Source organism: Watersipora subatra, chromosome 1, assembly GCF_963576615.1.
Source record: "Watersipora subatra chromosome 1, tzWatSuba1.1, whole genome shotgun sequence".
Lineage (NCBI taxonomy): Eukaryota > Metazoa > Bryozoa > Gymnolaemata > Cheilostomatida > Watersiporidae > Watersipora > Watersipora subatra.
The window spans coordinates 68632112-68658628 of record NC_088708.1 but is presented as its reverse complement, the minus strand read 5'-3'; the positions used below and the strand labels follow the sequence as shown (position 1 = coordinate 68658628).

At 34.1% G+C, this 26517-nt stretch overlaps 2 protein-coding genes across 4 annotated transcripts; one reads left to right on the top strand and one right to left on the bottom strand.

The window, feature by feature from the left end:
- Nucleotides 1–171: 171 nt before the first annotated feature.
- LOC137392235 (large ribosomal subunit protein uL22-like) lies at nt 172–7947 on the bottom strand. Its single transcript, XM_068078900.1, has 4 exons — nt 7820–7947; nt 7558–7733; nt 4353–4548; nt 172–369 (listed from the first exon to the last, which is right to left on the bottom strand). Exons 1-4 carry the CDS (start codon nt 7857–7859, stop codon nt 227–229), a joined length of 555 nt encoding a protein of 184 aa, XP_067935001.1. The 5' UTR covers nt 7860–7947; the 3' UTR covers nt 172–226.
- A 467-nt stretch (nt 7948–8414) lies between these two features.
- Nucleotides 8415–24649, top strand: LOC137385369 (dual specificity mitogen-activated protein kinase kinase 2-like). Of its 3 annotated transcripts, none has more exons than XM_068071819.1 (12): nt 8415–8545; nt 10703–10835; nt 12035–12251; nt 12976–13122; nt 16399–16476; nt 17639–17690; nt 17811–17935; nt 18839–19028; nt 21020–21084; nt 21611–21672; nt 23329–23374; nt 23925–24649. In XM_068071819.1, the coding sequence occupies exons 2-12, from the start codon at nt 10741–10743 to the stop codon at nt 24006–24008; spliced, it is 1161 nt and encodes a 386-aa protein (XP_067927920.1). In that variant the 5' UTR covers nt 8415–8545; nt 10703–10740; the 3' UTR covers nt 24009–24649. The 3 variants fall into 3 exon arrangements, with proteins under 3 accessions (XP_067927920.1, XP_067927919.1, XP_067927921.1); XM_068071818.1 differs by having other exon boundaries at nt 8454–8559; XM_068071820.1 differs by having other exon boundaries at nt 8471–8580.
- The last annotated feature ends 1868 nt before the right edge of the window (nt 24650–26517 follow it).

The following is a 26517-nucleotide window of genomic DNA, read 5'->3' as shown; positions in this document are numbered from 1 at the left end:
TGGTAAGATTTACGAGATTACCTAAATAATATCAAAAAATATTTTTTTAAAGTGGAAAACAAGCGGGAGCTATTATCTTGGTCATTATTGATATTACTTGCTCGATATACTAATTAATTCTTAATCTTACAAGAAATATACATTTTAAATATCACAAAAATGAACAAGAAATTTCATGTGTTGGATGTTCTGTATTTAAAGAGAGATAGATAATAAATATAACACGTTAGTCTCTCTGTTGTCTCATTTGACGTTTGAGTTTCTTCTTGCTCTCTTTTTTCTTGGCTGGTTCTTCATCATCTGGTTTAGCAACAACATCCTCACGTTCGCTTAAGATAACCTCGATGTGACAAGGGCTGCTCATGTATGCTAAAATCACAATCAAATAAATTCCGTAAAACAAATACATATTTATCAGTTTTATACCTGTAAGTGTGCAAGCAAGTAAATAATTTCTTCACAAATGTTTAAACATTGTCAGATGAGATCTCACTATATAAAAGGTCAACATGACAAATTTCTGCAGGATAGGAAACTGGTTAATAGGAAACTCGTGAAACAAAAATTGCTACTCTCGTCTATCACGTATTGTTAACCCTTAGACGCGGGGCCTAATTTTGCCTGTTGACAGCAAGCTTTGTGATGATTTCTACACAATTCAAAGTAGAACTTTTTGAATGGTGCTGATGCACATTTATAGTTGCAATAATGTTCAAAGAATATTTGTGACTGTGTGGGTACGTGTAAGTTGGCTAACTATTACTACTAAAAGATGTAAAGCGTATTTCATAACACAACCAATTTTTTAAAGAATAACATCCCTAAACAAATGGAAATAAGACCAACATTCTGTTAGTGCATGTAGCAGCAATGCCAAATATTCTCTGCAAATTGTCTTGTCATACAAATTTTGCAATTAACTGCCTAAAATCGCAGTAAATTATTTACTTGAACAGGTTTACTTATTTTATTACAGATTTACTTATTCAACAGATAATGTTACAAGTTTTTCCAAACATCGCCGTTGGAAGTGAGCTTGAAACACTAAAAGTAGAAATTACAAAGCATATAAAAACAATACTACATTTAAGTCAAGTTTGTTTAAACTTCACTTTAAATTAGAATAAAACCAATAAATATCTATGTAATCTCTACAACCATCTCCAAAACTGTATGACCGAGACAGCACCTTCATTGTTGCGTCACTAAAGTAACAATAAAAACCTCTTGTAATCGGCTATTTTTTCCAACTCTCTATAATGTCATTTCTATGTGTAATATCTGCAGTGCAGTAGGCGTACTTATACATAAACGTCCCATAATGTTAATTCCACAAACCGTAAGGATTCTATGTAAAGGTTTTGCTTCATATAACGCAAGAAATTCCATATAATGTAGAGCGCCAAGTCGGTGCAAGTTCTCAACATCAATCTGAATGACAAGAGTCCAATACTTATCCTTGAAATTACAATTTTTTTTAAATTTCATTTTTCACCTGGGAGAGAAAGCAGCATATTTCTGTTATATAGACTAGTAGCCTAGCAGCCTGGAGTGCTGGGAGATGTCATCAGGGGTACTGATAAAGCAATGAATACTCAGCCCAATTATTATTATGCCTAACTAGTCAAAAAAATGCTTAAAGATTGACTTGCAACAAAATTCACATCACAGTTATTTGGTATCAAAAGATCACACAATGTCTTACTCTGCTGTGTTGTAGATTCAAAATATGTGGAAATGTGATTACAAGCTCGTAAAAGCTAAAAAGACTGAACAGTTGAATTGACCGTAGGCTGGAATCCCCATCAATAGGGCTCAAATGTGACGCAGTTGAACACGACATACTTCGGTTTACACTTTCATGCAACCTCATTCGTTGAAATATTTTCACAAATTAACTTCACACATTCAATAAAACCATGTCTATTGTCCTTACGCCTCTATTTCATTATCACTGTAATGCTGTCACTTTGAGCATTGATATCTCAAAACCTAGCCTGAAAACAGTTGTTTAGTTTTTTTAACCTTAACTCGTGGGGGTGCATATCATTCTCTGATAACAATACCGAGCCTGTAGGTCACCTGTGATGGTCAAAAATGCTGCAGAAATTGTTCACACCACTTGGCAGAAAGTATGGGTCACATCATCATATTACGACTAGATGATTAGATCAGACTGAAACGAAACTGTAAAGTAGCGAGCATCTATATTTGATGGGGGGTTTCCCGTAGAACCTAAGTGCTCGTCATAAAACTAGTGCTACGAGAAGTTTTATATTGAGCCTTCAATTTCACGTGATGCGATCACATGTCAAAACAATAACCACATCGAATTGAGTACGCCAACAACATAAAGGTATTTCAACCTACAGCGGTTTTGTCAACTGCTCGTTTTTGAGCTTTTAAGAGCTTGTAATCACATTTCCACATATTTTGAACTTACAAAACTGCAGAGTAAGACATGGTGAACCTTTGGATACCAAATAACTGTAATATCAATTTTGTTGCAAGTCAACCTTTAAAGACAGTTGATTGGTGCAGGAGTGTCAGTCTACCAATCTGAATGTAACAAATTGGAGTCTCAATAAAATCAATATTTTGTTCCAACCCTGGATTTGGAAAAACAAATAGACTGACAAACACCGCTCTTACGAGGGTAAATCTATATTTTTGTAAAGATATGATAATAGATCACCATAATCACCAACTCTACACCAAGAGAAAATGATAATAAACAAAAAAGAAATGTTCAGTACTTAGTTGGATAATAGAATGAAGATTACTTAATATGCTGCGTGTATGTATTAGGATGTTACCATACAGTCTACTGGATTGAACCAAACCAAATTTTTTGTGCTTGGTACACCAAAACAAGAGATTGCAATTTTTGTATGTTAAGTTACACTGCATTGCTAAAACGAGACCTCGACATTAAACATATCAGGTTGATAACCGAATTAGCAGTTTTTCAATGCTAGTTATAAGCATTCAACTTAAAACTTCACACTAATTCACTGATCAAGCCAATAATATAGCATTTGGGACATGCAACACAACTTTGCAACATACTTAAATTGAAACCAGCCTATTAGCCATTGGTGAGGTAGAGTCCTGTGCAAAAGCAACAAGGACAATTTTACTTTTTCCATATATCCTGCTGCAGCTTTTCAAAAAAGGATGCACCAAAAACATCTCATTAACCGTAAAGGTTATCTGACACCAAATAATATTGTGTTAACAGTAACAGAGAACATTACAGACTGCAGTTAAATTATATTTTTGACAAGTTCAACCAAATTTTACCAAAATTTTCAAGTTACGAAAATGGACAAGATTCATAATCTTTGCAAAATATCCATTGGCAACAGTTTTGATGGTATACAATAGTAAAATCACTTATTTTTTAAACTGGATAATTTAAAAATTGTCGGCTAAAATTCCTTATTCATGAAAGTAGAGCACGAGTTAATGGGTTTTAAAAAGCCAACCTCTAGGAAAAGCTAATTTTTATCGAAGATTTATTGTTAAGTTTCACATTGATTAAAGGAATAATTTTTTGCTAGTGCACTCCACAAGATGATGAGTACAAGCCCACTAGTGCAATTCTATAACCACCATTCAACAAATAATGTGGGCGTATAAATATGACAGTCAAAAACTGGTGTTTTGTTCATTTAACATGAAAATTATGAATGAAAACGAAATATCATGATAATATTGTAACAATTTTTAAAATGCTGTCAAGGAAATCTTTAGACAACAGTAATTGTACCACTTGTGTCATTTGAAACAGTTTTTGTATCGTATTGCTAATAAACAAACACTTTAATAGCCCAATTGTATAAATTGTATAAAAAATACCACAGAAATATTACTTGCAAGACATTAGACAACTTAAAATATGATTTGCCAAATTATGTTCTCAGCAAGTACATTTGGAAACTTGAGTAGCATCCAACTGAATTGATGACTGATCCCCATGATTGATCCTTGTGCCCAATAACTTATGAGAATGATACATGGTGCGAGAAATTGAAATGTGAAGTGGGCAATAGAAGTGATAGTTATTCTCTCCATATAAAGGTTAGACATTGAAGGTTATTAAGCATAAACTGTTACTTTGTAACAATGGAGATCAATTCTTTTCCCGATAGTTAATAATTTGGTATACCAATCAAGATTACAAAAAATTGTGCGTGGGAATGGACATGGCCATCTGAACATTATGGAATGCAACCAGCTAATAAAACTTTGTTTTCCAAACATCAAGAATTTGCAAGGGTTGTGTGCACCAATGACATTTACCAAGACTACAAAGGCAGGACTTGTAATGAAAAACAATGAAGACATACGATTAATTCTGCCATGAGCTCTGTATGTTCTCCTTCTCATCTTAGGCGCAGCATTGACCTGTATGTGATCCACTACGAGATGATCTGTGTCGAGTCCCTTAAACTCGGCATTGCTCTCAGCATTCTTTAACAATTGCAGCAAAAACTCGGCTGACTTCTTGGGCCATCTACCTTGACAAGCTTTCCATTGCTTGCACTGAAATAGGTGTAAACAATAATACATAATAATGATTAATGCAGAATGCTTTTGATCGAGAATTGTGGGGATAAATAATCAAACTGAAATGCAATAGAGAATCCATACTATATTTGCTCATTCAGAAATAGTATACCTTACAAGCACGCAACACGTTGCATTTTAAAAACTCATGTTATTTGTAACGCTGAATATGTAACGTTTGAAATGCAATTTCTAACGTTGTCTTTTCCAGCACCACACACAAACAACCACCCTTTTAGCTGTCTTAATACATACAGCCTCATACATCTAGAATTAACACAAACATTTTCATGTCACACAATATGGACCTACTCACATAAAAGTTGAATTATTGCATGTTTAGATAGATATAAATGGGACATACCGGACTTAGCCAAACATGTTATAATAAAAATGCAACTGAAGCAACTCACTATAGAAAATCATTAACACGACTAAACGCAACCATTGACTATGGCTAATGCTTTTGGCCAGGAAGATACAATTGCTTTTGTGGGCAAGTTGTAACACATCTTGAATATCCGTTATTTGTTGGGTGTTATACCAACAATAACCAATTAAACTATTGAAATACGACGAACAACATGTTTAATAGATAATTTGTTTTGCAATGAAAAGAGAAGTCTGACATCTACACTACAGCTAAAGAGGCGAAAAAGTGGCACATAATATGTCCATGAAAAAATCTTGCAATGTGAGCTTCACAAATATTAGCGATTCAACAAAAGATCAGAAGTTAATACTCTAAAAATGCTTGGAGAATGGCAGATGGTAATGGGTAACATGGTAAACGAAAACTGTTTAAGCGTTACAAAAACAATTGCAGACCTCCACAAAATAAACAATATAAATCTGGTATTACAAAGGATTATACGCCATGAATACTGGTGATGTATAATCTGAGACAGCTTAAAGACACAGTGAAGTCACCAGAATTCAGAGCGCCAAAGCGATCACATAATTTCCCTAAAGGAAAACCTTAATTTTCAAAACTTCTAGTCCGGCAGCTGGTCTAGGCTTCTACATTTTCTATGCAAGCTCCAACAAGTTTGATAAATGTTGTGTTGGACAAATTACTAAACAAGCTGTTCTTGAGCAAAGGATGGCTAATGAACAAAATTTTATCTTGGATTCTTATAAAACAAATTTTTAGTTGTAAAAATTGTCTGAGCTGCGCATGCACACCGAAATCGTCGACGAAACGCTTTCAATTGGTTGAACAAACTTAGCGAGCGCAATTTTAGCAGCTTTGCCATTGGTATAGTCCAAGACATGTACCACGACCCACAATAAAACTATCAGCGCAACTCCACCTAATACATATGATGCGACTGCCTAAATATGCTAAAGATGGCAACTGTTTTACAACGGAATGTTTGCTGCTAAAAACAAGTTATTATTGAAAAATAAGCGATTCGTAGCCATAGTGTCCGAACGATAAAGAACCAACAATAGCGCAATCTAGACAGTTGCATTGTATGTACTATGTCAAGTTGCGCTGGTACTTGTATTGTGTGTCGTTTTACGTGTCTTGGACTATACAAATTGTAAAAGCTGCACGAATCGTGCGCTAATAATTTGCCAATTAAGCCAATGAAAGCGTTTCATCGACGATTTCGGTGTGCATGCACAGCTCGGATAATTCTGTGAATTTCGGTCAGAATAATTCGTTACATATGGCCGTACGATTTCCATATTTGTCTTGTGCTTGATTGTATGTACACTCACAAGTAACCAATGAAGGATTTGTATGGCAATATACTTTTGGATGGTAATATTTCATACTCCACCGAACAGCAATTAATTTAGTCTGCTTTTAAATCCTGCATTAACAAAATTGCATAATTTTCAAAGAGGTGAAAGATACAATAAACTGACATTCTTTTAGCAACACTCGGCATAAAGCCGCATAACAAATGATGTTTGGTGACAAAGCAAAGAAATTTTTCATCAAGATTGCATTTTGTAAATGGCTAGTAATTTGGTAAACCAAACAAGTTTGAAAAGTCATCTAAAGAAATTAGAAAGCATCATGCCAGATACGCATAGACTAACACATGATTCAAAACTGCGTCCTTCGCATACATCAAAGTATTCATATCCAACATACAATAGAGTATGAACAACATACTAGTGAACATAAGCACAATGACAAGTAAAGATTAGCATGCGATCAGAATTGACTTTTTTATGTTGGTTTTTAGAAATGTCGGTTTTTTATGCAATCACTAAGTTTTATAAAAAGGAAAAACCTAAAGGTGTGTGCGCAGCCAACATGACCAACATAGTTATGTACTTGATCGAAAGAATTCCCATCAATACCATAACATATGGAACAGTGAACGAGCAAACTTGATAAACTAGCCATTTTAGTGGTAGAAAATTTTGTAAAAGAGGTTTACATATTTACTTGGTACATTATAGCGATGCATCTACTATAAGGCCACACGAATGAACGAAACACAGGCGCATCATTAAAAATACTCTGCGGTCTACACTAACTTATATACATAAAACTTCAACCTTAAACTGATAAACAGATGGTTTGATGACTGTGCACTCAATATTGAAAATTGTAAGTACCGCTTACTCCAAGTGACTAGCATATGCTTACTATTATCGCTTATAACAAATTGCGAGCGGCTTAGACCGATGGATCAAATATTGAGCAACTTTGGCATAATAATCGCATCCAAGGCCAAATCCCTAATGGATGTGATAAATGAAAAAGCTGAAATTTGTCAACTGTAAACCTGTTTAATGTTCACAAATGGCTTTAGAAGTGGATAGTAACATCAATTCAACCAGGAATTTTGAGCATCATCCATCACCTAGCCATGCTGGGTCAATCTGATATTGGGACGGCAGCCAAATACACAAATCAGGGTCAAGAGCTTGAAGAACAAATAAAATCATTAGTTTAGTGTGAAAACCTAGATACTAAAAACTTAGCAAAACGTTTGAACTGCAAATAATGACTCATACCTGGGCTTTGCGACCGACATCACCTCTGAATCTGGTATAGGGAACTATCTCTTTTTTCAATATGACATTCTTCAGAAATCTAACCGCACGTCTCAAGTGCATGTTTCGCAGAACACTAGCAGCTTCACGTGTGTTCTTGAAGTGAACTCGTAAGTGAGATCCCTTAGCCTTGGCAGCTAGAATAAAGTAATAATAGCATAGCTGTCAAAATATAGCAACGAAATGGTAGCTGTCAATAGTATTGTAAAATAATCACACATACCTTTTGCTGCATTATCTGGCTCCGAAGAGTAACGAGTCATGGTGACAACAGGTAATACCTACAGCATAAATGATTCAGCCACTGAAAATGTTCTTCGCTTGACAAAAGCACGATGCCACAAAGACTTTATCAGCCAGAAAAATACAAACTTGGATGTTATACATTTCCAGTTTTCACAACGATAGAAGTCTGCTAAGTATTCTGCACTAACTATCATCTAAAATAAACAATAAGGGAAGCAAATCTTAATAACTATTCCATATTAATATATGACACTTAGGCATTTACGCTAAAATAATGGTTCTGCTGTATTGAAGGGGATACCACGTATGTGATAGCTTGCCAATATGAATAAAACCTGAACTAACAAGCTTAATATAATACTAGATACACGTTTTTAAGCTCATAGTAGCGGATGTGCTTGATTTATTCAATAACCAAATGATTAAAAATATTACAAAATGATTATACTTGCGTACTTACTGGCACCAAAACCGGAAAAGGATGCTCGGCGTTTAGAAAAACGCTTGTACAGCAGAAGTCGGCTATACAATAATACTATTGGCTACCATCGGATTCCGTAGACAATCCTAGCCTTTCGTATTCATCGCTATTTTAGAAACGATAATTTACTAAATACATGTATATAATTTTCATACGTTCTATCAGTCGTTATTGTCAAAAAATTTTAAATCATATCTATTTTTCTCTTTACTGGCTTTAGAGGTCAGAATGATCAGGTTATTATGACAATTGTTTAGGTGATTGTATTTCCTTACATGAACTTTGAGGTTTTGTTGTTTAATAATTTTAGCTTTGTACTACTTCTTAGTCAATTTGTTGTGAAATTAGCTTGTAATATTGTAATAATTAGCTTCAAAGTTTATGATAATTTTGCAAGATAATTGACCTGTATAATCTGTGAGTGCAACAATATACATCTGTTTCGTATCAGCCCGACTGTAGGGTCATGGAACCTAGCCTTGTAGGTAGCCGAATTGTCATTGTTGACGCTAGTGCCATGATAAATGCGAGCACGTTTTTTTTAAATCTCTAATTAGTGTTTTAGTATGCAAACATGTATTGACTGGAGTACTAATTCAGACGATTTTCATATATCACTAATATATTTTTTACTTCTATATTAAGTACGAGCGGCTCCTCAAGCGATTTATTATTAGTAAAATAAAATACAAGGCGAGGCTAATGGAGGATCTAAATTGGGAAACTACAAGGCTGAATTGGAGTGCATTCACACTAGTTTTTAGTGAATTTTGCATGTTCACTTTGAATGCTCTGTAGCAGTAATGAGATTTATTGTTTATTCATTATTCAGCTAGCTAGACACCCAAGTTTTATTGTGAACAGTGTCCCAACCTAGCTGTCTTACTCAATCAAGCTCTTCAACCTTGCCAAGAGCAGGCTGTTGAGGTAGTGAATAAATACCCTTTTAGCTTAGAGTGTAAGTGTAACTAAGCAACATGTAGCCCTTACCACAGCAAGTATATCATTTTCATGGTAGCTCTGCTTTCTAAGTAACAAGTAGAGTTTCACTCAGCTCACAAAGGTTGTAGATTGGGTTTCTTGTCATTTAAAAGCTCCAAGTTAATCCTGCCAGTAATTTCAAATATCATTAAGACCCACCCATTAATATCTTAAAACATACCTTAACTGTTTGCATTGAGTTAACCCTAGATGAATGTAAATCACGTTTCATGTAGGTTAGTTTAGTTATACTCATATGTGGTGAATATTTCTATTATCATTTTGTATATATGACAGTTTGCTTGAGATTTTCTCCTGTCTGTAATCTTCTGACAAAGGGTTTGATTTGCAAACTTTTTGTTGTTGTGTGCTAAAATGTTAAGATGAATTCTATTATGCATGAAATATTTTTGTCATTTATCGCATAAAAGCAATACTGCAGATACTATTCAATTGAGACCCCTGATAGGGCCTGCAGTGTCCAGGAATTTCTAGAATATAAAAGGATATAGAAAAACTAGCAAAATAACAAAATTCATGCCTGATAAATGTGCCATGATAAATGCGAATCATGTTTTTCTACTAAAATTCAAATTGTTTTTGTTCGTCCCATGTTAGTACTTATTACTCTGTGGAATGTTATTGTCAAAGTCAGATAGCTTATTTTGCAACATCTGGCCATTCATCACAGAACGCTATGAGACAGTGGTACTTGTTATAAAAAAACTACCAATAGCAACTGATCCTTGAAACAACCAAAACGTAAAATAATAAGTCATTAGTTTAGACATTGCCTAATCTAATGTGAAATAAGTAACTTGGGTATTTCTGTTGCACTCTATCTCCAAGCCTACTACGCATTGCCTAGTCTGCACTTTCATTTTCATGTAGCGCAACAACAAAAATTAGATGTTAAACATAAATGCATTTAACTGTAGATATTCCTGTCATCAACTGCAAGTGCTTGTCAAAACATTCGATATATATTGTTAGTATTAACGCTAGCTTCAAAAGTGAAAACTGACAAATTGGTTGTATTTTTTGTTAGAAGATGCATTATTTAAGAGGTAATAGCTGCGGTGTATCATTATATCAAACTATGATATCACCCAGCTTTGGGTGTAATAGTTTACCATATGTTAATAGATAACTATTCAGGTTGTGACTAAAGTGTAATCTTTAGCAATTACTTTTCCAAGAAGCTGGAAGAAAAATAAAGAGCAATTGCCTCCGCATAAGTCATAGCTTGAAGTATTATGCTTGATTTTAACACACTAAAATTCATTGATATATTTTGTTACAACATACTAGGTTTGGATGCCAGTATTTCATAGAGGGTCTAAAGCTGGCAAGGAAAAATATCCTTATAATCTAATCTGGTTATGTGTCTATTTGCAGTTTCAATCAACTTATCTGCATCGTCTATGGTATAGAGAATGTCGAAGGCCAGGGCAAAGGCCGCAGCGATAGGCCTAACTATTCCTGGGCAAGGTGTCGATGCTGCAATAACGGAAGCCAATAATGAGCCAAAGTACGTATAAGTACTACAAGTATTTTAATTTTTTCTTGCTCAACACAGTTAGATATCTGAGTACATCATTAGATATTTACAGTTGATTTTTACAAAAATTTTACTTATAGGAAAATCTTTCATTGCTTTGAGTATAGTTTAATTCTGATATCAGTGATGGTACTTGATTGATGTACCATCACTGCCTAGGTACACCATGTACCTAGGTGTATTATGTTTACATGTGGCTGGTTGGTTATCGAATTGCTACCACAGATATGGGCAGTAGATTTGTAGTTACATACATTGAAGACCAGTGCGGTTGTAGAACCAGAGTAACTACAGTATTTGATTAGTGGTATTATTAGTTGATAATGGTAGTGATGGGCGATTGGGCTGCAATCATCTGATAAGAATGCTATTTGTTGTCTTTTACTGGGTAGCTATTTTTATCTGCGATTAACTATCTGTAAATAGTAACTGTAGTCGTCTGAAATAATCTGTTAACACCATGTCTTTTACATATACCCACCAATATTGAGGCCATTTAGGCACCTTTAACTTTTTTGTACAGGAATCCTATTTCACTTTTCGCGGTTAACTGAGACCGGTGCCCCTCCCTGCCAAAAGTGAAATCCACAAAATAAAAACTAATATACTCATATCTAGTAAAGTCTCTTTTTCATAAATGTAAGCATTTTCCTATTCTCTTAGGCTCATTAGACTATTTTAAGGGTCAAGGGTATTTAAGAGTCCAGATGAAAAGTGTCACATGCACTTTGCACTTTACCCTTCACAAAGCATAACAAAAACACAGCGAATTGCGATGGCTGCTATCATATTGACACCCACTAAGGGTTCTCACTGGGCCCGAGTATGAGAAAGATTTATGTATTATATGTAGTTTAGTATTTTGTTTTTATTATTTGTTTATTTTGCTTTCATTTTTAAATGAATATTTTTCACCTTAAGTACTGAAGCCATGAAAGGTGAACTATGAATTAGCAAGGAATTACTGTAACATGTACTGTGTTCCGTGTACCGTACTTACACCGGTATGTTTTGCCGCCAATTTAAAAAATGTGCAGTTTTATCATGTTAGCTGGTAACGCATGCATACCCCCATGTGCCCTTATTTGCAGCAAGATCGTAGTGGAAAGCTGAGTACAAAGCTATGGAGGTATACTCTACATCTATCTCAAATAACTTATTCTTTGCAGAATACATAACTTGGAAGACCTTACAAAGAAACTGGATGAGCTCAATATAAATGATACAGAAAGACGTAATCTTGAGCTGTTTCTTACTAATAAACAGCAAATCGCTAGGGAGCTGAAGGATGAAGATTTTTCTAAAGAAGGCGAGCTCGGCTCCGGAAATGGTGGTGTTGTTCTGAAAGTGTTTCACAGACCATCTGGTTTTATTATGGCTCGAAAGGTATTGCATATCTTTCTTTCGTTAGTTATATAGTGTAGCTGGCCAGAGTAATCATTTGGAAGAAAGTCATATTTTGTTTAACTTACATTCTGAAATTTTTAGAAGTACTTTGATACCCGGTAAACTGACTGGCTGCAATAAGTTGGTGCAATTTTAAGTATTGAAACAGGGGAATAAACCAGTCACTAGTCTTATCAATATATATGACTAACTAGCTGTGCCACCCGGCGTTGTCCGGGTAATAAAAAAGTCTGGACAAAAAATTGATTTGTATTTAACATATAACAACATTTCCCATTCTAGCTTTCAAACTACATATCATGAGAGAAGTGTTTTGTGTAGTTGAAATAAATTAAGAAAAAAATAAAAACAACGGTAAAGGTTTTGAAACTTTGTTTAAACAACTGTAACTTTCAAGCTATTAGCCTGGCACATTGCCAATAGAAAATTCCAGTAAGCTGCTAGGCTTCTAATGAAGGTACTCCATGACATTGCGTCAGCATTGTCCAGCTGCAGTTATTCTAATAATAGCTATAGCCAGAATGCAGACAGACATACGGACATACTTAGAAAAATATATACTGTATATATATATAATATATATATGTATATATATATAGAATATATAGATAAAGCTGACTACAGACTTCACTAATGGACTTTAAGCCTGTCATAGATCTTGTTCACGTATATTGTTCATGTATCTTGTTCATATACTTTGCAGCTGATTCACCTCGAGATTCAACCTCAGATACGAAAGGCTATAATGAGGGAGTTAGAAATACTGCATGAATGCAACTCTCCACACATTGTTGGATTTTACGGTGCTTTCTACAGCAAGGGTGACATCAATATTTGCATGGAATACATGGTACGTCAATCATATGTACCATTATGATCATGTACCATTACTGGATACATGGTACATTCAATCATATGTACCATTATGATCATGTACCGTTACTGGATACATGGTACATTCAATCATATGTACCATTATGATCATGTACTGTTACTGGATACATGGTACATTCAATCATATGTACTGTTATTGAATACATAAAGCTATTTGTTGGCGGTATCCTGCTCACTAGTAGCATGCAGCTGTGTAGCCAAACCTCAGTATATATAAAGTTTTTTCTGTTTCGGTATTTCTTTGTCTTTGTATTTGTTAAAACCATTGTGGGTTGAAGCACATATTTTCATAAGAGTGTATAGTGTTTTGGCTAGTTCGTTCTACAGCTCAAAACGTAATGATAAATACTTCAGGTATTTACATTTAGCATTAAAATACATCATAAAATTTGGTAAAAAATTAAATTAGATGTAAATAAATAAAGTAATAACTAATACAGAGATATTTGTATCATCACATCACTTTTATATTAAAGACAGACAGACGAATTGCGGTGTAGCCACTATGATGCAGGAGACTGCTGGTGCGTAGGTAGAAGTCATGATAAGGATATGGAAGTAGTCTAACTCAGACTACATAAACTTACATAGTAATGTTTAAATTTATATTATTTCCATATGTGCTCATTTTGAACTTTTTTTTCATCGCATCACTTTCATTTTCTTTCTCCATATAATCAGTTTATGGCTTTAGAAATTTTAAAACATCGATTCGAAGAGGTTTGCTCATACTTTTAAAACTAAAAATGAATATATGAACCATTGTTTAATATTATTCAAGCAATGTAGAGCCAGACCAGGCGAAATAGAACTGCTTATATATCTACTAATTTATTAAATGGCAATATTATGGTAAACTTTGGAGGAACTAGGTGTATGTTGGAAATTACTCTGTGCCAAGACACATATTTGCTGCATTCTGATGTTGTGTGTCTAATAGATCATATATAGAGGTGATTGTATGTGAAATTGAGACTTACGATCACCTCTCCAATCAAATTCTCTAACATGCATAAAATTTGGGCAAATATTTGTCTCGACAAACCAAATATTTGTCAACATACAATATCAAAAAGTTCATGAAATATGACAGTTTTGTATGTGAAACTGTCCTTAAAAAAATCCTTAAAACTTACAAAGAGAATATTAAACTAATTTAAAAATATTGAACTTAGGTTAATTTAAGCTGTGTCTAATGTCAGTTAGCCTAAGTTGCACCACATATTTCTATCAACAACTCTGCCACAAAACCTATGCATCCTTTCCTTTAATTAATTATATATTTGTTTTAATTTTTACCATTCAGCTTTTTACATAGTTTCATATAATTCATTTGGTGTTAATGCTTATGTCATTACGTAGTCTATTATCATAATGTTTCTGTTTTGGAACAGATTAACTAAAATTTAATGTGTTCTTAAAAAAATATTTGCCCCAACATAAGAGTGTCACAACATACGAAACATATATCAAAATGAGTTAGCTTCATAACTCAAGGTTTACCACAATTATTTATGTAAATGTTGTATTTCAAATATAGAGGGCTATGTTATGAGTATTTTTGACTCTTTTTAAATGTAACATATATGTTTAAGTGAGTTGTTGTATCTCAGATATCTGTTAGCCTGCTGTATGAATATCTCAGATATCTGTTAACCTTCAGTATGAATATCTCAGATATCCGTTAACCTGCAGTATGAATCTCAGATATCCGTTAACCTGCAGTATGAATCTCAGATATCCGTTAACCTGCAGTATGAAGAGCTCAGATATCTGTTAACCTGCAGTATGAATATCTCAGATATCTGTTAACCTGCAGTATGAATATCTCAGGTATCTGTTAACCTGCAGTATGAATATCTCAGATATCTGTTAACCTGCAGTATGAATATCTCAGATATCTGTTAACCTGCAGTATGAATATTTCAGAGAATTAGAGCCATCAATCTCTTCATGTCATGCATCATCTTGTCAATCACAAGTCCAACTGGGCATGTAGACATCATTGGTTGGAAGTTGGGAATATTTATAGCTAAGATTCTGATTCAGTTTTTATAATATCAATAAAAAAAATTTCTGACAACTCAAAACTAAATAAAAATAAAAAACAACCTTCAAGAGGGCCGTGAGTTCAATGCATTGTTATATGACAGAGGGTGTGATACTGTTGTGCTGAAAAAATTCTTGATGTCAACAATAAATCAAATATTTTATTCTCAGAGGTGCTATTTATCTTTTGGAGAGGAACATCCTTAACTTATGCACAATAGGATTCATGATTTCCTTGTTTTACAACTTAACTACTTTCATATTTATGAAAGTTTTTTTAAAAAAATAGCAAGTTCTAGAATACCAATTCAATAATTGCATAAATACTTATTCAAATTAGGCTCATCAGCAACAAAGTATGCATTTTCCAAAACTCACCAAGGAACAGACAACTTTAATCAAATGTAGTTTTTCCATGAAACATTCTATAACCATTCATCATGCTTTTGCGTGAGCAATAGCACAAGTCAGTTGCAGACATGAATTATTGCTTTTTTGGTTATATAGCTGGCTGACACATGATTATTGCATTACTTTGTTTTTGTTCAAAGATTTTATAAAGATTGGTAAGATTTTTAACGAAAAAAATTTTTTTTGGAAAATATAGGCTCAATATTATCCCACGCAATATTTTTTGGAAATGTATTGCCGAAGAATTTGAATATATTACGTGTAGTTCTCTGATTATGAGCAATATGAAGTCTATTATTGTTATAACAGCTTGAAAGTCAGCGAGGTTAATATCACTTAAATTCTCTTTTTTGTTTTTTTATCAAACTTCTTAAATATTATAAAAACAGCAAATGTAAACTAAATCTCATTATAGTATATCTAGAAATATGATAATACTTATAGCAAATGCCTGTATGAATCACTGCATATGCAGTAATAAAAATGAGTAATTAACAAACAGTTGAACACACCATTGTACAAAGGTCAGACCGATGAAGGCGTTTGCTCAAACATAAATTATAATATAAAAAGGATTTTATTGTATACAGCTGGTGAAATTCTCATATCGCATCTTTAATCATCACTGTGTTTGTGCAACTTGTCAGCTTCTCCCTCCCAAGAAGTAACAGAACTGGTGAAGTGTCGTGGCAACTGGTGATGATACCTCAGAGTATGAAGGCATGCTGAACATCTTTGTAGCTATACTTTTCATAATTCCTTTATTTTTTAGAACGGAGGTTCCTTTGATAAAATCCTGCAAGAAGCTGGGCGAATCCCTGAACCAGTGCTTGGTAAAATGACACACTCGGTAAGTGCTGTCCGTTTCTCACCTAAATGCATATCACGCGGCTAGTCTGTTGTAGGCTGTAATATATTGGTACAGCCTCGAGCTGGTCATATTCTATTAGTAGGAATGTTAGATGTAATTTTAGGAGTTCTAGATGTCACTGACAAACTTATTAGTTTGTTGGTTATAGAGTTGGGTAAGCAGAAGCATTCGCACTCTCAAGGATTGAAATAGCTATTAACTGCCTCGATGGGTACATCAGTTACTGCAATGCTTGCTCGGAAGATCAATAAGAATGATATCTTATCAGCTCTGAAATATACAACAGATGCCTATCCGTCATTTCCATTGCTGTAAATGTCTTACAACATATGGCAGATAAGCCGAGACAGGCCAGTTGTTTACGATGTGGCTGTCTAAATCCTCAAATGATTACGACCTTCTACTCATCCATTTTCTAAGGAATGACAAAGACTCTGCAAGCATATCTTGTTGTTACTCTGGGTCAGAGATGACCAAATGATTTTAGCAATGATCTACTACAGCTAACTTTGACAATTAAAGATCCACAATGAGCTGAAAATGTGCATTTTTCTTTTTTACTAAACAAAAGCATGCAATTATTTGTGTATATTTTAAAACAAGACATCAAATACTGTTTAAAAAAACTTTATTTATATACATAATTTGACTAAAAATCAGTGAATGAATGTGCTGTAATTAATATGTCTGATATAAGGGAGAAAAACGATGAGTGGGCTTTGACATCACAATACAAATAAACGTGGTTTCCTTCTACTTACAGCAGCACTTACCAGTTCATGAAGATGAGTATTTGTAAATTGTTTTTCACAAAAGTCATTGCTGGAAGCAATGATTTACATAAGTTGAGGCAAAGCAAGTAAGTAGTCTTTTATCTAGACTACTAGTCATTGGGCACTTTTCCAAGCTTACACATGATGACCAAATAAATGACCAGAAAAATTAACAACAAAAACTTAAAATTAAATTTTGAAACAATTGCTTCAAAAAAATTTTTGACAGCAACTTGAAAGATCTACAAAAAGGCTAGAAAGATTCGGATCCAGATCTGCCATTTGGTCATAGCTGCTCTTGGTCCTGTAGAGCTTTATCTGTTCTCAAGATATTTCATGCGTTTGTAAGTTCTCTGTTCTCCTTGCAGGTTTTAAAAGGTCTCATCTACCTCCGAGAGAAGCATTCTATAATGCATAGAGGTTAGCTATTTCAATGCTAGTTTTTAATTTGCGTGATTTTGTATCGCTGTTAATTTTATTTGTGTAGGATTCATAATATAGTTTTAAATTTGTTTGAAACACAGTTTTATTTATTTATAGATGTTAAGCCATCCAATATTCTTGTGAACACAAAAGGGGAAGTGAAGCTATGCGACTTTGGAGTTAGCATACAATTGATAGACTCCAAAGCTAACTCATTTGTTGGTACTCGGTCTTACATGGCAGTAAGTAAAGCTATAGTTGTAGAGGCTAAATTAGCTGTTGCAAGCGAAGACGGGCAGTTGCATACGCTTCCTTTCAATTGAAGCCGGATCTCGCATATGAGGTTATCAACGATTAACGTAGAGTGATAGAAATTGCTTTCTGGAGCGAAGGATTCCTATACAAGTAGCGGTATTTGATTTAAAACTCTAATCCAAGAATTTTTATATGAAAGTGTGGCTGCTATTAATTCTTATCAAATTGAAAGGCTTTATCTTTAAAAATAAACTGCAGAAAAAAAAAACTTATCATAACATTGTACTAAATGTATCAGTCATTATTTGTACTTCTACTTCTTACTTTTAGTTTATGTTAGATGTTTTGATCAGTCCTTTATCAAAGCACTGCCTCTACTTGTTTAGCCTGTCATAATTATAAAAAGGGCCAAAGGGGACATAACTGAGCTTTGGTCTGAGAGTTTCCCTTCTGATAGTACAGTTAGCGTTAAACTAAATATAGATTATCTAAACTTATCACTTTCATAGACAGCAATTAGCCGTCACTTTCCAAACATATCCTTGTCATAGTCGGCAGATAAACAACGTTTTTCTTGAGAAAATATTATATCATGCCGTCATGTAATTACAGTTCTTAGGCTGTAGGCATTTTTGGCATGTGCAATTATCTTTTTTGTTTTTACTATATTAAAGTGAGTTCAATATAAACTCGGATGCTTTTTATTTGAAGGTAAATAAGAGACACCCTTTTAACACGTTACAGTAAAACTATTACTTGAAGGTTACCATGTGCTCTTCAGGTAAAAATCGCATGTAATGAGTATCCATACAGGTAGATATGTGATGTCTGCTGCACATAGGTCATTCAACATTCCTCCGCTGAAATCTTTCTTGTTCCATTTTTCGTAGCCTGAACGACTAGAAGGGGTGGATTACACCGTGCACTCAGACATCTGGTCTATGGGTTTGTCTCTTATGGAATTGTCTATGGGGCGCTATCCTATTCCTCCTTTAGACAAGGCTGAGGTCGAAAACATATTTGCTAAGGATACATTAGCGCTGCATTTAGAAACAGCACGTACTGGTGCTCAACTACCAGGTACGTACTTGGTTTAAACAGCTTTTGAATTGTGTGGACAACTCCAACTAGATCGGCCTGCCTATTATTTACTCAATCAATTGTTGCCCAATTAAGCTTTACTCACAATGCATAGAGTCATTATAAAATAATTTATTGGTGAGTGTTTTGTAGGAAGCAAATATTTCTGCTGATTAACTCGAGAATCTGATGTTGTAAACTTGGATCAAAGGGTGCACGCAGGCTTCTTTTTATACTTCAGTGCAGTGATCATTGATGCCAGGGTAACTGATAGAATTAGTTAAAGTTGTCTCAAATATGCTAATTTTCATACAATAAAGAGTCTAAAGAACTAAATTTTATGATTTTTACAACTTTTTGCTTTTCATCTAATTAATTGTTCATCGAAACGGTCACAGGTTATAGCATTACTTTCTATAACAGCCAATGGCAAGAAATATCACAATGACTAGAGACAATTAATGCATATTAAGATTAACTCGCTGTTTATTTACATGAAATCTCAATTCGCATAAAGTTACAATTTATCATCTGCTCTCGTTACAGTCATAGTTGTGTGCTCCTGCTACAACTATAGTTGGTTACACTCATTCTGTAGGTGATATTTACATTCATTAGCTCAAACCATGGGTTACTTACTAATGTTCAGTTTTTATGGAACTTTGTCGTTGCGGTTCATTGGAATATGCATTAATGTTGTTCCAGACCAGTTATGGTGTGAGTCAGGAATGTCGTGACCTCAGCCTTAGAAATATGTCTCGGCCACTGAGGTCATAGGCCAAAACCTGTAACAGATGATCACCTCACTGTCATTGTTCTTCATTTTAGCATTGATATCGGACTTTGTTAAGTATTATTTTATTGCTTGAATGAATTGTCTGTTTTGCTTTAATTAACTTCGAAGAAAATTTTCTGTCATGTTTGGTACGCTCAAACTTCCTATCATATTACCAAATGTCAACTATGTACGTACTTGTATGTTAGTATGCCTTGCTATCCCTGATTCATCTTTTCGATACCTACAGTGTTCAGTATTAAGAAAACTTAAATTGCAACTTTAGAATGTTTTTATAGTGACAACTTGTTTGTTTCTATCCTGCTCTGGCATGCAGCGGTGATTCATCAATTGTTTTGTCTATGTGAAATAGTTCTCAGATTTGAGGTCTTTCAAACAAAACATGTATGGAAGCAATCTATGATACTCGACACACTTTATAAGGTTTCAAAGGTTTTAAATCCTGTTGCTGAGAACACAGTATGAGCTCTGAGTAGGCGAGTATACTCTGCTGCCACGCTGATAATCAATACTATGAGCTTAGCGCTACTATGAATTACTATGAACTACTACGACGCATAACTGGTTTGTGTCTGCCAGGCCTTATGATCTTTTAACACTCTCATTTTATATATGTATGTATAGGTCTGCCTAGGCACTTTGGCCATGACATATCTGGCTTTGCTGGCAGCACATACGGTTCTAATGAGCCACTACCGCTGGCAATATTTGAACTTCTCGAGTATATAATACACGAGGTAAACGTTGGACAACGAATGTTAGAGCATTGTGTATATGAGTTGTCGTATGGCTGTGCACACACTGTCTCTATTTGGTTTGGTCTCTTTTAACTGTACTGCACTGCTAGCTAGAGAGGCTTCTGCATAGCCCGCCTATCCTAGTTTTTGTGGCGTCTCTCAACCATTACAGTTATCATTTGAATGAGCTTGCAGCCACTATTCATTGAACTGGCAGGATCTTATAAAAAAACTTGCATTTCCATTCCAAAAATATTAAAATTATAATTTCTTAAATTGGAATGTATCATTATTTGCAAAGATGCGTTTTGACTGGCCAAACATTTGTACCCCTCTCCCTGCTGGTCTATGCAGAGCTTTTAGTGCATGAACAAACTGTATGCGCTTGTTTATATTCTCTAATTGGATGGGCAATATGTGTAATTAGTCGAGAATATCCCTTGACAATGTACTTGCAGGTAAATCATGGGATGACTCGCGTTCTATCTCGATATTTGACCTACTTCAGTTTATTGTGAATGAGGTATGTGCTCAGATATGCTAGGCCATGCTGTGCATATCTGTTCCCTATCTCTTTTGTCTTGCGTGCCCTTCCATCATGACTGCCTAGTCACAGCCTACTAACACACCACTAATGGTTTTATGTGGGTAAATGAGTAGATTCTATACTAGAATGAGTGACTAACATGACTAATTTAACTAATATTTAAACTATAGAGGAAGGCCTTGCGCTAACATGTCACGGTTTCAAAATTTTGTTGTCTGAACTGTAAAGGTAGATTTATTATGTTTCTGTGTTTGTTATGTTGTAGTTTCCATTCCATTTCTGCCAGTTTTCAAATCATTACTTGTGTTATGTTTTTTTCCAGTGTTTTTTTGTCTTGTTTTGTAGTCAATTTTCTGTGTAATATTATTCTGGCTCAGGTAGTCACATTATTACCATTACATCAATTCCAATAAGATTTGTAGCCAAATACTCTGTTAGCAGATTAGTCCCTTGAGCACCAAATAAAACAACCTGCTGTTTATAATTTCTCTGATATTTACAGCCTCCTCCTAAGCTCCCGCCGGGGGTATTCACTCCAGAATTGGAAAGCTTTGTAGATTCATGGTAAGCAGCTCTCTAATGTAGCAACACTTTCAATATCACAGCTAACTCATGCTAGAGTAAGACTTCGCAAGGTACTAATGCACTTTCAGTATCAGTTACCGTAAAACCTTACTTAAAGCCTTGTTTAGCGCGGCTCCGATACTTTGACATATGTGAAAAAGTTTACATTTACAATAGTATAGGAACAACTAGCTTTAGGCTGAAAATTGTGCTTGACGATGCTGCTAAAATTTTACAGGTAACGCGTATAAGTTTTGCTCTGCTAAAAAAATTGTTCAGACTAGTTCAGCAGTACAGAAGAAGAGTTGAGGTCAGAAAACATTGTGGGAGGTTTTGAGCAGCCAGAATATGTTCGTACCATGGAAAGCAACAATCACAAGCAATTGGCCTATGCAAACGATGCAAATATTTTTGTTTAAAAATGTTAATTTTTATTTTTGCATGTATTATAAGTATGGTTCGTTTATCTCACTTGTTTTTGAATACATATATTTATATCATTTGGTAGAGTATTATTATATAACTTATAATTTTGCAGATTTATAGCATATTGTTTGATAGCATCTTTAACACATCTTTAATGGAGTAATACTCCTAACTCTTTTTCAATCGCATATAAAAAGCCAATTTCGGCTACAAACTGTAGCAAACATATTAATGCGTGCAATGAGCTTTTATGCAACATGCTAAATATAGTTATAAAACGAAAATATACTTTCAAATTTAGAATGAAATAAAACAAATCGAAACGCCAACAAATTGCCAAACAGGGCTATCATATCATCGCAGATTAATTATAAGCAATAGATATCAATTGGCAGAGATATGTCTTGGTTTTCCAATGAAGGAAATTGCAAATTATAGACGACATTCGCTTCGCTCGTAAAAGGGTTAAATTTATTTTCCCTGAATCCTGACGAGTTATTTGAAAAATACAACGCCAGCCTCTATTGGAACCGCCACCTCCATTTGACCACCACTATAGGGGATGGGTTAAAAAATGGAGTGCCATAGCGTTCAAATAAATGTTTTACGATAATCATCTTTACCAGGAACATATACATTTTAGGTGATTAGACTCTGAAATTTGTTGTAAATTGCTATAGTTCGTGCCAAGTTTGACGGCGGAATTCCTGTTACAATGATACTTAAATTTTCCAAAACAGAAACATAGAATTTCTCATGAGTTCTCATGTGACGAATTATTTGATTTTTATTTGACTGTTTCATCGATAAGATGCCAGAACTGCAATAGTTATTTAAGATGATTTTTTAAGAGAGTCAATTTTAAGGCATTGTGACTGACCTGAAAATGTTCAATATATGGGCAAATAGAATGCATGTGTATGGCTTATCATTGACTTTTCTTGACAATAGAAGCTTTGGAAAAAGATTTGCTTGAACTGTTTTTAATAAATACATAATTAGTGTGTGATTAGGGAAAGTAGTAAAGTTGTCACTGTGAGTCAGTGACTCACTAGTAATTCTTTAAAGTAATGAGAGCATGGCGCAATTTTTGCAAGTTAGTGGTTTTTCAGAACAGTGGTGAGCACCCAATAGTTTAGCGCAAGAGAATTTTTATGTCAGAAATCGAAATAAGTGATGCTGTTATTGGTTGTTGTGATACTTGGCTCACAGAAGTAATGGTGTTTTTAGCTTGAAGAGAGACCCCAAAGAAAGGCATGACTTACATTTTTATACAGTAAGTGGGTTTGTATTATGTTATGATCTTACAAATTTAATAATCGATATCATTCCGAAGTGATCTTGCAAGGTAAACTAACATGCTGTCATTGGTAGTCTTAGTGGCCAAGATTCGCTCACACACAGGATGCTGTTAGGTACATACATAGACCTATTAACTATACATATATTATATACATATATACTATACACTATATATACATAACTATATATAGTTAATAGGTCTATGGGTACATATTAGGAAATGATTTGCTCATTAAGTCAATTAATTTCTTAATGTTGTAGCAACCTGCAGAATTTCAACCATTGGTAGATTACATCTTTAGACAGTACAGTTAAGAATTGTTTCATTTGAGTATGTAGTCTGATGTATCATTGTTAATTTAATTTGTTTGCTCTAAGTTGATTGTTTTGGCTTGTATGTAGATATCAGGTATAATTAAGTATCTTTGTTTTGTGCAGTCGAATTGAAGCATTTTACAGATTGCAATCTGTAAATTGCCATTATTAATAAATTGGTGTAATGTCAAGTTTTGTCCCCTTTGTAGCAACATGGCTGGATTGCAAGATGGCTGAAAGAGGAAATAGATATAGGAAATTATGTCACCCAAGTGATGAAGCTGAATCCTTAATATGGTAGAGAAAATGAGCGGAGCATCTGTAGTTAGCAATAAAGCACTCATAGGCACAAATACTTCTATCATATTCTGCTAATGCTTAGTAATCCTTCTTTCTATGTGGGAAGCTTTTCTTGGTAACTAAATGATAAGCCTACAGCTACTCCGGCAGTGTCTGATCAATATGCTAGGTTTATGGCCGTCTAACCTATCTTTTCACAATTGGTACCCTATTTGTATACTTTTTTTATCTGCAGTCTTCTTGGCACATCGTTAATTTATATCAGAAGATGATGATTTGATGAGAGGCTCGCGTTGTTAGTCTGATATTTCATTACTTTTACACTAAAAAAAACTATTTTGCAGATATGTTTGCACTTGTATTTCTTTGTAATATTTGGCCTATTCTTGTCAGTTAATTGACTGGCCTTGAGACAAATATAACTTCCTTTTTGTCCAACTGCTCATTATTTATAGCAGTTTCATGTACGATGTTGTTCTATGTGCAGCTTGTTTATTCGGTCTTTTTCATATAATAATAGTTGGCCAACAATGCCCTACCTGCTCTGCTAATGTTTATAAAATCTTACTATTAGTCTGAATAAAACCTTTGTGATTATACTTCTATATTAAATACAATCGGAGATGACACTGTTGAGCAATGCGCTACATTAATACCGGTAGTAAGCTGTCTGGCTATAACATAGACATCTGAATGTATCGTATGTAGGTTGATCTGCTGTGCTTTGTGTGCTGACTAGCTGATAACATTAGCCTGCCCGGTTAGTGATTTTTCGAAATTGAACAAGAAAGGCTGTTGGTAGCGGTGTTGTAGGAGTTGATGTATCTATTATATTCTCTACTAAAAGAGATGATAACTGCTAAATTTACAAAAAGGATTTTTCATTAAATGTTCAGTTTGATCACATGAATAAAATATATTTTTGACCAAATTGAGGTGTTCAAAATGACCGTCTGATTGTGCCTAAATGCTGCAATTATTCATTTTGCAACTGTAGCTTGAGTTTAATATAATTATTGTCTTGAACTACATAATAAGTTCTCACAAATAATGGAATGCTGACAGCTTGCTGAAACAATTACAGTATTATGCAAGAATACCAGGAGACATTGCTTCAGAGTATTTGTAATACATAACTTTTAGCTGTTACTCTTTCTGTTCATTGAATTATAGTACACTATAATGGTGATGTCCCAATAGATTTGCTTTAGCATCATAAATTTTATAATATCTTTCACATATTCTTTGTTAACATGCTGATTCTTTTTAATGTTTCGCAATATTCACATCATGCAGTACTCTATTTAGGTTGACAGGCATATTATTTATGGCGACAACCACCTGTACACATTAATCAGCAAGTCTACATAATTCTGTAAGCATAAAAATAAAGCTACATACAATAATTACCAACACACGATTCAAAGTACCTTCCATAACAAATATTTAAAAATATTGGTTAGATTGCCTTGTAATATTATGTTTATAAGAGACAATATATTGTCATTTGGTAGCCAAAGTTGATTGTTAGACTATGAAGATACATTAAGCTGCCTACTCTTCAATTTTTACAGACTTCTATCTATGCATTACAGTTGAGTGAATTATCTACTTCTGGTAAATAATCCAAGTTTTAATTCGTATCTAAGCAGAATTTACTGTAGGTTTATCCTCTCATTGCTCTAAGTGTGAAATGCTTTAAAAACTAGTCTAACTTTATAAAAGCCAAACCATAATCTCTCAACTTCATGCAGGTTTCTATTGTTACTTGGGTAGTATGCTGTCACTGGTACGAGATGCTGTAGCAATGTGCAGGCTAAAATGTCAATAATTTTTAATGAAAATCTAACCACTTTATGATTTGTGTATGCAACGTCATTTGTTACTTGTCTGGTTGCTAAGAGTTCTCAAAGCAGTTTGATGATTTGATTCCGTCTGTAAGGTGTTGTATTATTATAAAAAATAACACAGTTTTTTGGTGTACTATATATGCTATATACAGCATGGTATATATTCTATATATAGTATATATACAATATATACTAGATATAGTATAGGTATATACTATTTTAATACACTAATACACTCATCTGTTGATTTATTAACACGCAATAGAAGACCTCGCGGAACAAATATATTACACTACGCTGAGATTTGGGTTCCTTTGAAACTTGTCAATCAAAAGGAACTCATACACTTTTGACAACAATTTTTTATGAAACGTTTAAAGCTTCAACAACTAAGACAAATTTACGAAAGTCAAAAGAATTGTTGTAAACAGCTTATAAACAATCCAACGTTTCACATAAGACTACCACTGGAATTTTATAAAGAGTTACTTGTACATGTTTTTACAGATGTACTTTTTATATGCAAGGCTTGCAAACAGATTTAACGTGTATAGCCTGATATGTGTATTGCCTGAAAGTCTATGAATAACTGAGTTTTTGGTCCTATAGACATGGTACTTCACAATCTGTAACAATTGTGTTTGTATTTGTA

Excerpts from the sequence above, each read along its gene's own strand:
- LOC137392235 (XM_068078900.1), bottom strand. The coding sequence starts at position 7,859 with ATGACTCGTTACTCTTCGGAGCCAGATAATGCAGCAAAAG. Across the intron at positions 7,734-7,819 it reads GCCAGATAATGCAGCAAAAG|CTGCCAAGGCTAAGGGATCT; the intron begins GTATGTGTGATT and ends ACTTTATTCTAG. Across the intron at positions 370-4,352 it reads AGCTCATGGCAGAATTAATC|CATACATGAGCAGCCCTTGT; the intron begins GTATGTCTTCAT and ends TTGTGATTTTAG.
- LOC137385369 (XM_068071819.1), top strand. The coding sequence starts at position 10,741 with ATGTCGAAGGCCAGGGCAAAGGCCGCAGCGATAGGCCTAACTATTCCT. Across the intron at positions 17,936-18,838 it reads GTACTCGGTCTTACATGGCA|CCTGAACGACTAGAAGGGGT; the intron begins GTAAGTAAAGCT and ends CATTTTTCGTAG. Across the intron at positions 21,673-23,328 it reads GAAAGCTTTGTAGATTCATG|CTTGAAGAGAGACCCCAAAG; the intron begins GTAAGCAGCTCT and ends TGGTGTTTTTAG.